The sequence below is a fragment of the Syngnathoides biaculeatus genome, chromosome 8 (genome assembly GCF_019802595.1).
Source record: "Syngnathoides biaculeatus isolate LvHL_M chromosome 8, ASM1980259v1, whole genome shotgun sequence".
Taxonomy (NCBI): domain Eukaryota; kingdom Metazoa; phylum Chordata; class Actinopteri; order Syngnathiformes; family Syngnathidae; genus Syngnathoides; species Syngnathoides biaculeatus.
In genome coordinates, this window is record NC_084647.1 from 24,486,645 (window position 1) to 24,501,465 (window position 14,821).

A 14,821-nucleotide genomic window follows, 5' to 3' on the forward strand; every position below is an offset into this window, starting at 1 on the left:
GTTCCGTGGCCGCGCTCACATCAGGTTGCTCATTTAGACAAACCTCCCTTGCATCGCCTGCGACGCTCTCTTTGTGCAGCTTCACATCTCATTAGTCGTCCTCTTTCGTGGCAAACGTCCCCTCCCCACAAAACGCTGCTTTTCAAATTAACACAAAGCCAAAAGCGTATCAGACGCATCGCGTCATTATTACGGGAAGAATAGCCTCACTCGGCGAAGCTACAAGGTCGTCACCTCATCGGCCACGAGAATTTATACGTTTCATTCTCAATCATTGCCTCGTACGGGCGGCTGTGGCTGTCAATTATTGATCTGCTGTTTTGAAAGTTCATCCACTAATCCTTATGTACGCAAGGCCAAATAGAGTGGGACCTTCAAGGAGACATTGTTATATGTCCATTTCACAATTTAAACAAGTTCCTAGGTGTCTTAATCCATCACAGGTTCTGACATTCTTCCCTCAGAAGACCGTGTTACCTTGACATAAGAGTCATCACTCAACCAACATTTACTTCGACTTGCAAGCCAAAAAAAAAAGAGGTATGAGGAGTAAATGGTGGCAAAAAAAACTCACTTCAAGTCACTTGAGTAAATAATTCTTCCATTGAGAGACTCCGAGCTGTTAATTCCCTTGCACAGTTACTGTCAAAGTAAACATCAAACCAAGAGAATTAGAAGTGTTGAAACAGCCATCACTTTGCCTTGGGAGAGTCTGCTACCTTAATACACAAAAATAAAATAAAAAAATCCATATGATAGCTAACAAAGCATCTGTCACGGTTTTCACTTTTTAAACATTCGATGGAAGGAACGAAAATGTTGCAGTATCATATTGATAGAAAGTATAGTAATACTCGGGCATACATTCATCATCATGTGCAAAAATAAGGATTACTGCAGTTTACTGAGTCAGTTGTGAAACTCCTGTTAATTTATCTGTATGTCTGCATTATACTGCCCCCTGTAGGCCAGTAATTTTATTCCCATTTACTTCATTGGGGCAGGAAGATTGGCCTCGAAAGGAAGGTACTATTTGAGGCGTGGCCTTTATTCACAGTATAGAAGTTGAAGACATCCAGTCGAGCGGTCGTTTCAGTTCCAAAATTTTGAACATTGTTTATGATCGTGGTCGAGGTTCATAACTCTTGCCTGCCCGCTTCTTATAATACTTATTAAAAAAAAAAAAAAAAAAAGCTGCTAAATGTACGGACACACTGTCTCCTAGTGTGATGCAGAGTGTAGTTTCTGGGATGTTACTTTCGTGTGGTGTGTGTGCGCCGCCTGCTCAGAGTGTCCTGTTATAAGCACACCCATAATGCATTTCAGCACACTACTTCCTCTAGCGTGCCATCCATCTGCCTAATGGGCCAATAGGGTGCGGCAGGCCAGTCATCACTTGTACATACAGGATTTTTTTTTTTTTTAAAGGGGGAGGCGTGGAACCTTTAATTAACCCTTATCTATTGTTGCGGTTCGATTGGACAAATTTACTTTGCACAGCCTTGAAAAATAGTCCAAGTGTCATTCTTCCAACCTGAAATTTGATGTCTCCAAAGATATCCAAAAATTTAAATAGTTAAAGTAGAAGTCATACAAAAGAAAGAGGATGTTTTAAAAAACAAGCGTCTGCAAAAAAAAAAAAATCACTTCCTCTTTTCGAAGAAACATTAAGGATTTAACATATATTTATTAGTGTCAGACCAGTTATCAATACATTTTCAAAAGAGCTCCCGTCCAGAATCCGATGGGAAATGAAACCTTGTAAAGGTTAGGATTGTTATGAGGCTTGCAACTCAAGGTGCAAAACTAGGAGCCCACCCCCCATTATTGTGGAAACTAGAAAATGCACTGATTCTACTTTTCTTTGGGAGAGCAACAGAAATACTTATAAATGAGTGCTTGACAACAGCACAGAGTACATCGATTCATTCATTTGTCCAAAAAAAAAAAACACTTTAAGTGAACAAGGCTGGTATTTCATTCAAATATCACACTTTAGTCAGTTTTCAGTAAATTGTAAAAAATTACATATGGACCCAGGCTGGCATGGCTTTGAATCTGAACAGTTTGTCCTGGGTGCTGTCCCTTTCTTCTGATCGTCCTTAAAATGGTTCTACACCTTCTTTGGAGTCCAGCCGCATTTGATAATACTGATTAGACTTGATTTGGAAAGCCACACACCGGAGAGCTTTACAACCCTTGTTTTCCGCAATCAGTCTGCAATGTGCTTACCACCACCTACTGGACTGGAATGGAACAGTTTGGAAACGTGAACGTAAAGTCACCACTGTCTTTCGGACTTTTCCGTGGACCGCGGCCCCTTTTGTTCTTGTTTTGCTGTCCCGCTTTATGCGATAATTGCACTACAAGGCCTGCGTTGCGGGTCGATGCCAGCCCACTGTGGAACATTGTTGCCCATTAGGTACACGCTGTTATAGAATCCCTCTGAAAGCCATGCTCATGTCTCCTAATGGGGGTGTGATGGGTGGGTGTGTACAAAATCGTTGTAAAAACAATATAGATGAGTAGAGTTTCATAACTGCATCTAGTGTGATTCCATGTGAACTTCTGACCGTGTTGCCGCAAAACTTTTGTTTTTAGGGTATCACTTCTTCTTTTCATGGGCATTTCAACAACAGCTAGCTCAACATTTATCTACTGCGTGTCCTAAAATGACCAAACAAACCAGAATGAACACCATTTTCATCTAGCAAACAAACATAACAGCACATCATGCGACGGCGAGCCCCGTTTAAACACCAAAACACTTTAATTGATATTGACTCGGTGCGTTCCTTCATGTCCACACTGAATTATTCAGTGCTATGCATCGACGACACACACGACTAGTGTGAGTTACTCGAACGCCAAGCGACAGCATCCATAGTGACTCAAAACTGTTGGGAATCATTTCATTATATTGTCTGCTATATATATTGTGCCATAGAGTTGGTTGAGTAAAACCTCATAAGTCGTGTAATATGGAGACCAAGCTAGGCTGCAACCAGGCCTTACCTGTTAGCTTAATGTCATTGTCTTTTCCATTGACTCTTGTGTGTTTAGTTATTTTTGTGTTGTTTTTTACACTTCATGGCCACCATCCATGAGGACACACACCATATCCAAAATAAAAAAGGTTTTCATTCAAGGAAGAGAAGGCGCTTCTATTCTAAGTGGCACAGCATTACAAGCTTCTGAACTGGATCAGCCAATCACATGCGAGTTCAGCCACCACTTCAGCCAATCAAATCAGATTTCAGGTGAAGAGCTCTGCTTGTGTGCAGCCAAGAAAGAGATGAGTAGAAACATAGCAGGGAAGAGAAAAAGAGGCTTCACTTCCCACAAAAACATCCCGCAAAGTGAGGGAGAAAAAGGATTATCATTGTAAAACAGCAAAAGTATCCAGGAGTGGTATTTGCAATATATGACATAAATTATTGCAGTCATAAAACTTAAAATCGCTAGGCTGCAACGTGACAAAAGCTGAATTAGACCGTTTAAGTTCTCAGTGGCGGAACTGATAGGGCAATATAGGGTACTATAGTAGGATACACCACTCAAAACTGTTTGCTGTGGTAGGATACATGAAATATTGTATAGTACCATGTCATACAATACAGTACTATAACATACTATGCAATATGATGCAACACAATAAGATGCACTAGAATACTACTGTATAAAATACAGAATGCTACCTTACAGAAGAGTATGGCAGTACTGTATGTATAGTGTGTGCAAAAGCTGCATGTTTCCGTAATGTCTAGCGTGATATGATGAAATATGATTGTTATGTACTACAATACACGATATGAGTCAATAGTGTATGGTATGATATTGTTCAATTTAGTGCCTTGAATATTATCCGGTACTACACAGCATGATATGACCCGATATGCTAAAAATGGCACAGTCTGCTACTGTGCCATTTAGTATCATAAAATATGATACAGGAGTACACATCAGGATAAGACACAGAATGGGATGATAGTGTATGGTACAATACTGTACAGTACTACCGTAATTACCGTCCAACAGAGCGCACCTGGTTATTAGCCTGTAAAGGAAATACCATTTGGTACATACATACGCCGCAGCTGTGTAAAAGCCTCAAGTACACTCATTGAAACCCACATTGAAACACGAGATATTTACAATGAAAGACGGTACACAGAGAGTTTAACGCTAGCTCCGCGCTACCAGAGCCGGTTAAAAAAATATACTGGTAATAATCACCGAGACACGGCAGTATACCCTAGCGCAGCGTTAACAAAACCGGACCGGTAAAAGTCACTTCCGTGGCACATATATTCCACCAATCTCTCTCTTACCTTTTCCGCTCGAGTGCCCCCTTGCGGCCATTCGAAAAAATGCACAAATTTGCCGCATCACCGCATAAACCGCAGGGTTGAAAGTGTGTGAAAAAAAGTCACGGCTTATCGGCCGGAAATTACTCTACTTAGTATGGTAAATGTGTTACGATACTGCACAATACAACTCATCTTGTGCCATCTCGTGGAAGAGCTTTTCATTGTTTTTCTGTCACAATATGTCAGATGCATACAGGTACAGCGAGGATTCACATTATATTATTTTTAGAAAATCATTTTTGTCTCCAATCACGTGAAATTGAATAATTTTCCCCACCATTTGTAATGACGAGTTACAGCATACGAATGTGCTGTGGCACAGTAGTTCGGAATCATTGCTGCCGTTGTGTCAAATGTTACACAGCAGTGATTCTCAATGTGGGACACACGAAATAATCCACGGCTAAGTACTGTGTGCTTGTATTTAACTACAAGTATAACAAAGACGGAAACATGACTAAGTCCCATAATGACGTGTCTTCCCTTGATAGAACATTTTGGTCTTTGGCCTCACTCACGTTGTCTTACGCTGTTTTTTTCGATACACACACGCACAGGCACGCACACACATACGCACACATACACACACTTTAACACTGACGGGGAATGACAGGTAGAGCAGCAATAACGCCTTTTAACACACTGCTCAACCTCACCCCACCTCTCAGTCTCATCTCGCACTCCCAAGCCCACTGGCATCCCCCCCAACCACCCGCCGCCCTCTTCCTACGGGCCTCACCATTGCACACCCCTCTTCTGTCTCTCACCCCCTGACTCAACCCACCTCCCAGCTAATAGTCCCTGACTCATGTTGTTCACAGAGCTGTCTGCTTGTCAAGGGCAGACGGAGGAGGAGAAAGGCCGGATGAGAGGAGGGTTAAAAAAAAAAAAAAAGGAGCTGTGACACAAGAGGACGATGGAGTGCGAATGGAGGGGAGTTATTTTGACATTTCGCGAAGATTAGGACATAGCAAGATGGGTGGGGGCGACGGAAGAGCCAGTAATAACAAAGGGGGCAGCTGAAAGTAAAAACCGCAAGTGGTTACGATCAGCAGAGGAGCGGCGTGCGAGTGATAAGATATCGGAGCCATCGGCAGTCATTTAAAACCTTCCTTCTGTGGACTAAAAGCCGTGAGCGTGTGCGTCTATACTAATGAAGTTATTTCGGGCATTACTGTAGCTGATGTGAAAGCTGCGGTGAATTGCTGCTGCATTTTGGAGATCGAACATCTCGAAGAAAAACAAGTGCTGATGCTTGTAGGAAAATAGTTACTTTTCCGTGCACTGAATGGTAACCAAATCACGATGTTCTCTCACTCGAAAGTGCAAGGTTGAGGATGATATCCCACAATGCTGTGCGATATGGTGAGGTATGATATGATGTGCGACAGTTCTGTTAACATAAGGTATCAAAATGGTGTTATAATAGAGTTAATGTTCATACTAATGAATGTTATTTTTTTCTACTCCCACTTACTCTCATTTTAAATTTGATGATTGCAATACGTTCCAAAAAAGCTCGGACAGAAGTAACAAATGATAAAAGTGGAGGAAAGCTGGAAAGCAAACAAAAATGGTTTTGGAACATTCCGCTGGTGAGCAGGTTAATTGGAAACAGGTGAGTGTCAAGATTGGGTACAGAGCGCGTGCATGTGACATCACCGTTTTCATGGCGCCATATTGCCAGTCAAACAGAGCGTCTTGACATTGGGGGAGACATTGAACCGGAGCAGAATATTCACAATGCCCGAGACTTGTTATGCTGTTGGTTGTGACAACAGACGAGACAGATATTTAATGAGCTCATTCTCTAGAATACCAGCTGAAAAGACCAGAAAAGATTGATTGATTTCGGCAATTAAACACGATTGATGGTGCCCAACCAAATACACACAACTTTGTAGCGATCACTTCATTTCAGGTAGGAATCATTCTTGATCTCAAATTACCAATTAGTATCTATAATGCCAAATGGACTCATTTGAGAACAATGCGTATTTAAAAAAAAAAAAAAAAAGTCTGTCGCAGAGAGGTTTAGAGGTGTGTGTGTGTGCGTGTGGCCGCAATACGCTTTCCGTGTACGGAGGAGACGACTCCCTGTCCTAATTTTTTTTCCCAATCATAGTTAATGAATGCGGGTTTCTGTAAAACTAGGGGTCATTGATTTAAATATTGATATTTGTATTGAAAAAAGGAGAAGTGCATAGAGATCGTGCACGTGATGGATGGTGCCCAATGAAATACACACGCCTGTGTAGCGATCATTTCAGGTAAGAATTATTCTTTTCAATCTCAAATTATCAATAAGTATTTATAACGACAAATTGACTCATTTAAGAACAATGCGTATTTTAAAAAAAGTCATAAACCGTCTGTCTGTTTACGGAGGTAAGCGTGTGGCAGCAATACGCTACCATGTACCGAGGCTACATGTTTTTTCCAGTCATGGTTAATGAATGTTAGTTTGTGTGAAACCATTATTTAAATATTGGTATTTGTATTGAAAAAATCTGAGTGGGTGTATCATGATGTGGGATTGACTGAGAACTGATCCAGCAGCGAAGTATTTGTATGTGTCCAGACTTTTCTAAGCTTTCAAACTCTTCCGTGTAAATCTCGACGACTTACTCACCAGATCCATGTGTAGCTCCAGTTGTCCAAGACCAGCAGAAATGGGTGAACAGTCCACTTTCTTATTTGCGAAAACATTGACTTCGGCATTAAATATGATTCCTCTATGCAGAGTGTCTTTCACTTTTCCACGTACCTTCGTTTATTATAACCTTCTAAATGTTTAATGGTATCAGACAAATTTCTGGATGTCGTCCAATAAGACGTATTTTCGTATCATCTCAACGGACTTAGCATTGAAGAAAGCTTTGTTTGACCGGCAATATGGCCAGTCACGTGATTTCGGTGACGTAGGTGCACAATCTCTATAAAAGGAGCCTTCCCAAAAGACTCAGTTGTTCAATTGTGTGGATTGTGGCCAAGATGAGAGTAGGAGGGAGGGGCAAAGGAGCGTATACAGTACTGTATCTACGGCAAAGAGCAGTGAGGGCAGAAGTCTCTTGAGGACTCAAATTAATGCCCGTCAGATATCAACAAATATGGTGTGATACAGTACGATACAGATGCAATATGTCAGGATTGGACACTGTATGATACGTTATGGTAGGAAATGACACGACAACATACTGTGCAATACAATAAAAACGTGAACTTATCTGACAGTGAGCACTATTGTCCCTGTAAAATAGTGTGCACTAGTAGTGACTATACTGTGAAGGCCTAATGTTAAGCTCAATAGTTGAATGCAGAGGGTGTTGCTCCCCGGCCTCGGAGCTAGAACTGCTTACGGGACTTTTCTGGCATGTGACACATTACTATTGTCTATTTATAGTCACCTGACTGTTCCCCTGCAGACAGAGTGTGCGCTACATTCAAAAGATCCCCGCCAAATGGATTATTTAGCCTACTAGGTCTTATTGGGCATCCTGTTACTGCAAGTATGCAACTCATTCTCTTACTGTAATAATTAGCTGAAGTACTAACACGCGCTGGAATTTTTTTTTTCTCCTTCCCCTGCCGGCAGCTTGTCTGTTGCAGTCCGAGCTGGTCAACTACGAGCGAGTGAAGGAGTACTGCCTCAAGGTACTGGGTCACCAGAGGGACCACTTCAAGGCCATGTACCGTGCCGGCATTGCCTTCTACCACCTGGGCGACTACGAATGTGCCCTGCGTTACCTGCGAGACGCCAAGAACCGCGAGCCTGCAGGTGTGCGTGGGAAAATATGATATTCTATTTTCTGTTCTACTTCAATTGCTCATAGGATATGTGACTGTAATATATTAGGATAACGGGCAGAAACAAAATAGGTAGCCTTGAATCACGAAAATGAAACGGGTTTTTTTTCTGCTAATCTTGCTTTTTTACGCTATTATTTTAATGTACTCTAAACGGTCATGTGACTTCATTTTTTAAATTAAGGTGAATTCAAATAGTTCCAAATCAGATGATATTGAATAATTGGGAAGGTAAGTTTAGCCTGGGTTGTTTGTGGAAATTATAGAAAATCTCCACCACATATGACCGTACACGTGCATTTTTCTTGAGCTGTAAAATTGATCTATGGAGCAAAACCAAAGCCCACAAAATGTCCTCGCTGTGTGATTCTGAGCATTAAAACGCGCTCAATGCCGTCCCTCCGCCCCAGATACCAACGTGCTGCGCTACATCCAGCTGACAGAAATGAAGATGAGCAAGAGCGGACAGCGGGAACGAGAGCTCGGCAAAGAGACGCAAGGCTGACCTGCCTCCTCCTCCCCCGTCCATTTTGGAATTTTGCGACCACTCCCCTGACCATCCGTCCTCCATCCTCGCCATACTTCCACGGCAGTCCTGGGAGATGATTTGAACTTCCTGTTTTTCCGACTCCTTCCTGCCTGTTTGTCCCTCAGGTGCTGTGGCTCTTTTTATTTTTTTTTCTTGACCAAAAAAAAAAAAAAATAATAAGTCAAAGAAAACTGCTGTATTAGAAGCTTCCCCCAAAAGAAACTAGTGAATAATGGACGTTTGCGTGATTCAGTCAAAGCGTTTTCTTTTCTCTCCCTTCTCTCTCGGGTGAATTTCTGGGTCCGGTGTGCGAAGGCCTTTTCGGAGGCTCCCGATATGCTCTTCGAGAGGAGAGGGGCGTGCCACACATATCAAGATCATCGTCCGATTTGATTGTACGTGCAACCCGCCAGGAGGGCTCTCTCACGCCCTTTAACCACACTTTCTTGGACTTTGATTTCTTTTTTTCAATTAAGGGCTAATTTGATTGTTTGTAATCTGTTTTTAATGTCCATCAAAACCAGGGGTGGGCAAAGCCTCCTGTAATATTTGTTACATTCATTTACTGGTTGTTCCTTTTTTTTTCAAAGTGGTTATTTTAGCTCGTTAAATAATTGGTCCATTGATTCATAAAATGTACTGCAAGTGCACAGCAATCAACATCAAATCAAATATGGCCCTGGAGTGCAAATGTTTGCCCACCCCTGTTCGGTACCGAAGTTGAGCGTAGCATTGGTTCTTTCATGGTCGCTTATGTTTTGTCTCGAATTTGCTGTCAGAAAAAAAAAAATCCCCCAAAGCCCGAGCGCTTGCTTCCTCACCCGCAACTCTGCAGCTTGACAGCATCCCAAACGCGTCTGCAGTTCCGTTCAGTTGAGCATCCGTGATGGCCAAAGCGAAGTACTGAACACATTAGGGGTTAATCAACATTTAAAGCTCGAAGTCGACAAATCGCGTTTTTGGGTTGGGGCAGACTTTTTACTGACAACTTGGACTCGCCCGCTTGGTCATCAGTGGACTGAAACGTTCTTCGGAGCGGCGACATTTCCAGCCAATAAAGGCAACACAGTCTTCAAATGTACGAAAATATAATGGCGGCGGACGAAAATACCTCATAGCCTCGATGGTTTTGGCTGTTTCGATCATCGCTAATCTTCAAATATTCATACTAGGGGACTGGGAGCTGGGGACGAGGTCAGCGGCGCCACGTGAAACTTCGTCGCCAATATGTTACATCCAATAATGCACAGACAACAGCTGTGTAGCAATGAGAACTTTGTCTTTCATTGAAGTTGTAGGGTACAACAACATCGATATCATGAAACGCGCTGTAACAATACGGCGTATAGCTGACGATGCTACATGCGCGTGCGATTATTTGAATAAATAGAAACTGTTGGCAAGGTCGCTTGCAAATTATGCAAGTTTGTCCTAAAATACAATCAAAGCACAAGTCAAAGAAAAACACAGACAGGCTTGGGTTTTTTTGGGGTTGGTGGGGCTGGCCCCAATATACAATTACAACATGCTGTGCTTCGTAGCGCAGGATGTGAGCAGCCATCTTGTTGAAGAGAGGACCACCAATCATGACAACTACATCCTGCCTAAGGAAGACTTTTATTTTTATTCATAGGTTTTATCACTTTGTTTGGCGCGTCGTCGAAATATGTCTTTATGTGAAACTGGTCTGGGGTCCGGAAAAAGGTCGGGGACCGCTGTACTGCGTTGAAAAATTATCGACCATGAATTGACTTCAACTGGACTTTCATCACATTGTACCAAAAAAAACAAAAGAAAAATCATTCCACCCCTTACACTCGTACCGATTTTTAACAAGTTGTGTGTGCTTGCTGGATGTGGTAGGGATTGTAAAGACTAGTCAAATAGTTGACAGTCCTACTCGTCAATGAAACCCGGAGCTGGAAGTGGACGAGTCGTGTTTTGAGGAGGAGGCAGAATGCTTTCAACAACTGAGTGCGCTAAATGAAATTAGTTCGTCAGCTTATCCATTTCAATTGTGTTGCGCAGCTTTAATAAGTAAGGGGGAGTTTCCCAACAGGATCATGAACAACTGTTTCCGATCAAAGTGGAAGGAGAGCTGGAAATAATTGCAGCGTACACGATGAGGTCTGTGGTTATTTGCAGACGCCGCAAAATCTGAGCAGGCAGAACTTGCTCCTGTGCTAGGACCCCAAGGATGGGGTTTTACCGATTGGCCCAGTTGTACGAGCGTCAGCTGGCTGCCCCGCAGCAAACACGCCGAGCAAGATGATCTATTTATTTATTTATTTATTTGTCAATGTTGATTTTCTTGTGTTCAAACGTGGATGTCCTGCGTAAATACGGTGTGTAAACTGTACATTGTCGATGAATAGAGATTATTGCAAAAGCCTTCTCTTCTTCTGTCTGTGATCTTTGTTTCGTCGTGGTACTGCACTGAAAGACTATCGGCGACGAGTAGACGTTGACTTGAATTTCGTCATATTACGGCGACTTTCAAAAAATCTTTTTGTTCAACCCTTAGTGTGCTTGCCGTCGTAAATAATGTGACAATTGTCGTCACAGATGAATTTTTCCAGCAGATCGGAGAGAAGTCGCTCTAGAGCCACCCGACACAACATAAGACAGGATAATTGCTTAAGATTGTCTCTTAGAGCCATCCAATAATCGGGCCCTTGCTGATTTTGAAAAATGATCTAAATCATCCAGATTCGTCGTACAGTATTTGCGTCTCTCACTTAGAATCTTACAAAGCGTTTTTCCATTTGACATTAAAAGTAGGGGATTTAATTACTGGTTGGACTTTGTCCATGCTGTGGCCCCTATAAGATTTTTTTTCTGGTTAATTTTAATTACAGTTAGGAGCCTTACTGTATGGCATAACTCACACACTCTCTTTTTGTTTAAACGGGAGCACGTTTCCATTTCGACTTAACTGTGTGCAGTAAACGAAGAAAGATTCTCTAATAAACTAAATCATGTATACAATAGAATAAAAATGTATAAAACTTTAGATATTTTCTTTTTAAGTATTTGATTTATTTCATTTACTCAAATATGATCCGATTGTATTTTATTTTTTAAATTCGGATCACCGTACTAATTTCCTAATTATAACATGAAATGTAATCAATATATTTTATCTTTTACACCTACATCTTATTAAATGGGAGGCAATTGCATTTTGTTTATTTTTTTAGCAATGTTCCTTCATTTCACTTCCTGTATGACAATTTGATTTCCATAAAGTTCAAAACAAATTTAATGAGAAGTGCAGCTACGCCTAATGTTTTGTCCAGCGAGTGCATTTTCGCCTCAATTGTGATTCAACCAGTTTTGGCCGCAGAATGAGCAAACTCAGCAGTTTCCTGTTGCTGTTCCCGTTGACCTCGGTCAGCCCGGCGTTGCTGTCGCTATCTTGACCCCAAAGGAGAGGAAAGCAAAAAAAAAAAAAAAAAAACGGTCTCCCGGCGTCCTCGCTTGACTTTCACCGCTCTCTCCGTGACGACGCTGCTCTACCGTGTTTGTTTTTGCCATACGGCTTCCCACCTGGTTCCCCTGCAACCGTTTTCCAACAGGCGCCATTGCACTTGGAAGAAAGTCCTCTGAGGGCCATACGCAATATGAGCCACTAAGAAGTAGAACAGGCCAACAACAATGTTGTCATTTTGCAGGACAGTGATTTCAAATTTTTATGGCTGCAATAAAAACCTTGCTGATTTATTTCTTAGCAAATTATGTAATGGCGATGACTTCTTCTGGGTACATTTTCAGAAAATGTGTTTTCGCTCAGATTATGACATTTTGCTAATTTTATCCTTTCGGATTCGTATTACATTGCTGGCACTTTGATCCACAACTGGCATCAGTATCACCAAGAATAGAAACTAACGGGGTTTAGAGAACAAAAAAAAAAAAAAAAGGTATGTGCATTTGTGGTCCAAGTCCAAACATTCATTTACTTCATCCATATTTTCTCAAAATGATGAATAATATTGACTTATATTAACCCTCTGTTAACCAAGAAGGGTTGCAGGTTATCTGAAATTGTACAACACTGGTCAATAATGGCAAATGCCAAGTCGGTAAACTGGAAAAGGGGCCCTAATGTACCATGTGCAAAAAATGCAACATGGGTCAACAGAGGGTTAACAGGGTTGGAAAGCATTGGTCTCACAGTTCTGAGGTCCAGGGTTCAATCCTGAACCCACCTGTGTAAAGTTTGCATGTTCTCTCCGTGCCTGTGTGGATTTTCTTCGGGCACTCTGGTTTCCTCCCACATCCCAAAAACATGCAACATTATTTGGACACTCTAAATTCCCCCATGGTGTGATTGTGAGTGCACCTGTTTGTCTCCATGTGCCCTGCGATTGGGTGGCAACCAGTTCAGGGTGTACCCTGCCTCCTGCCCTTTGACAGCTGGGATAGGCTCCACCACTCCTGCGACCCTCGTGAGGATAAGCGGCTAAGAAAATGGATGGATAACATGTACCCAAGTGGCACTACTTACTTTCTGAGTCTTCTTGCAATCTCTGAAAGTCAGCCGCTCGGATGTTGGCCCAGTGTTGCATTGATTAGTCCTGAGTACAATAATGGTCTGTCTGCTCTTTGTCAAAGTCGGAACTGAACTTGATTTTTTTATTCATCAGAAAGTTGTGCCTTTATTTAATCATTTTCTGCACTTAAATTAAAATTGACAGACATGGAGTTAGCCCACTCTGATTCTCAGCTGCTCAAATATATGAATTAGGTTTCTTTGTATACAACAACATAGTAAAGTTACATGTTACGCTTTCGCTCACTACTATTCCGTTTGTCTATCAATATTTCATGAAAGATTTTTACGAAAACAATCCCAATCTAGTTCTCAGTGGCTCATTAAGAAAGACAGCACGAACCTTTTTGCACAGCTACATTAAAGGATTACTATTATATATGATAAGAATAGTGAGTGACATATTTTGAAGAGACTTCATCTGAAGTTTTATTTGTTTTCAGAATTGGATCATGCAGTACCTTTCAATATACGGCACACGGGCCGAAGGTTGTCAACCCCATCGTGGACGAGTACTTCCCACTAAGAGATTTTTTTTTTTTTTCTGGATTAAAAAGCACAACAACCAAAAAAAGTTAATGTTGCTGCTGTGTTTTTTCCCTGATGTCATATGAGGTACACAAATGTTTGTCAGTTTTTGTGAATTTACAAATGCCCCTCCCCACCCCACCCATGAAAGCAAAAAGAACTGGTTGTGAAAAGCTTCATTTTGAAGACACATTAGAAAAGAGCTGCTTTGTGACTACGTATTTTTGATTTGTGGGCCGGGACGCAGAGCTCCACCCGTTTTGTCCGAAAGGAGAACTGCGAGGAGCTTCGGGCTCGGCCCCCCCGCACAGTCGGCCTTGACTCGAAGGCGACGACGTTGTTGCGAGCTCGCCTCGCACACATCCCGAGGCTCGCTTTTTTCCGCATCCCGCTTCCCGGAGAATGCGCCACTGATGATTGATCAATGATGAGAATAAAGTTGCAAACAAAGAGGAGTCATGTTGTGTTTGTGTTCTCATGCACAGGAAACCACGCGATGTACACAAATCGAGATTTGAAAATAAGGACGAGGTTTTTGAACTAGCCAAGGGCGACGCGTCGCATTGGGGAATCGTGCCGGGTTTGACATGTCGCCTTCATTCTGCTCACTTCTGTCATTTTGGCCGTGTGTGGTGGCCTCTCTCTTCTTCTCCGTTTCCATTTTCACAACCGTACCTTCCTCTCTCTCTTTTTGCCCTTTTCATGTCTTTGCCTCCGCCGGCGTCACCATGGCAGTGAGCAGGTTGCTAGGCAACTGGCTGGCGTCCAGAATGACGTTTGATTGGTGGTCGCGGCGGCAGGTGGCGCTCGGCGGTGGAGCTGTATCATCACACAGGTTTCAAGATGGGGTGAAAGGTTGAATTAGGGCCAAAAGGGTTTAGTGTTTTGAATGAGAATCGCAGGGCCGGGGTTAGGGTTAGGGTTCCGATTAAGGGTCAGGGTTACAAGTTACGGGTTCAAACTGGGGGGAATGTTTCAAATGAAGTTCTCAAGCACTTGTTAAGGTTTCAGACGGGATTAGGGTGTCAATTT

At 42.2% G+C, this 14,821-nt stretch overlaps 1 protein-coding gene across 1 annotated transcript in view; it reads left to right on the top strand.

The window, feature by feature from the left end:
- The window catches only part of ttc9b (tetratricopeptide repeat domain 9B), a 28,905-nt gene extending 17,807 nt beyond the window's left edge, over window positions 1–11,098 (top strand). Inside the window, exons 2-3 of the mRNA XM_061828244.1 lie at window positions 7,966–8,148; window positions 8,588–11,098. Coding sequence (XP_061684228.1) covers window positions 7,966–8,148; window positions 8,588–8,682 — 278 coding nt within the window. The 3' untranslated portion in view covers window positions 8,683–11,098. The remainder of the gene's footprint in view (window positions 1–7,965; window positions 8,149–8,587) is intronic.
- The last annotated feature ends 3,723 nt before the right edge of the window (window positions 11,099–14,821 follow it).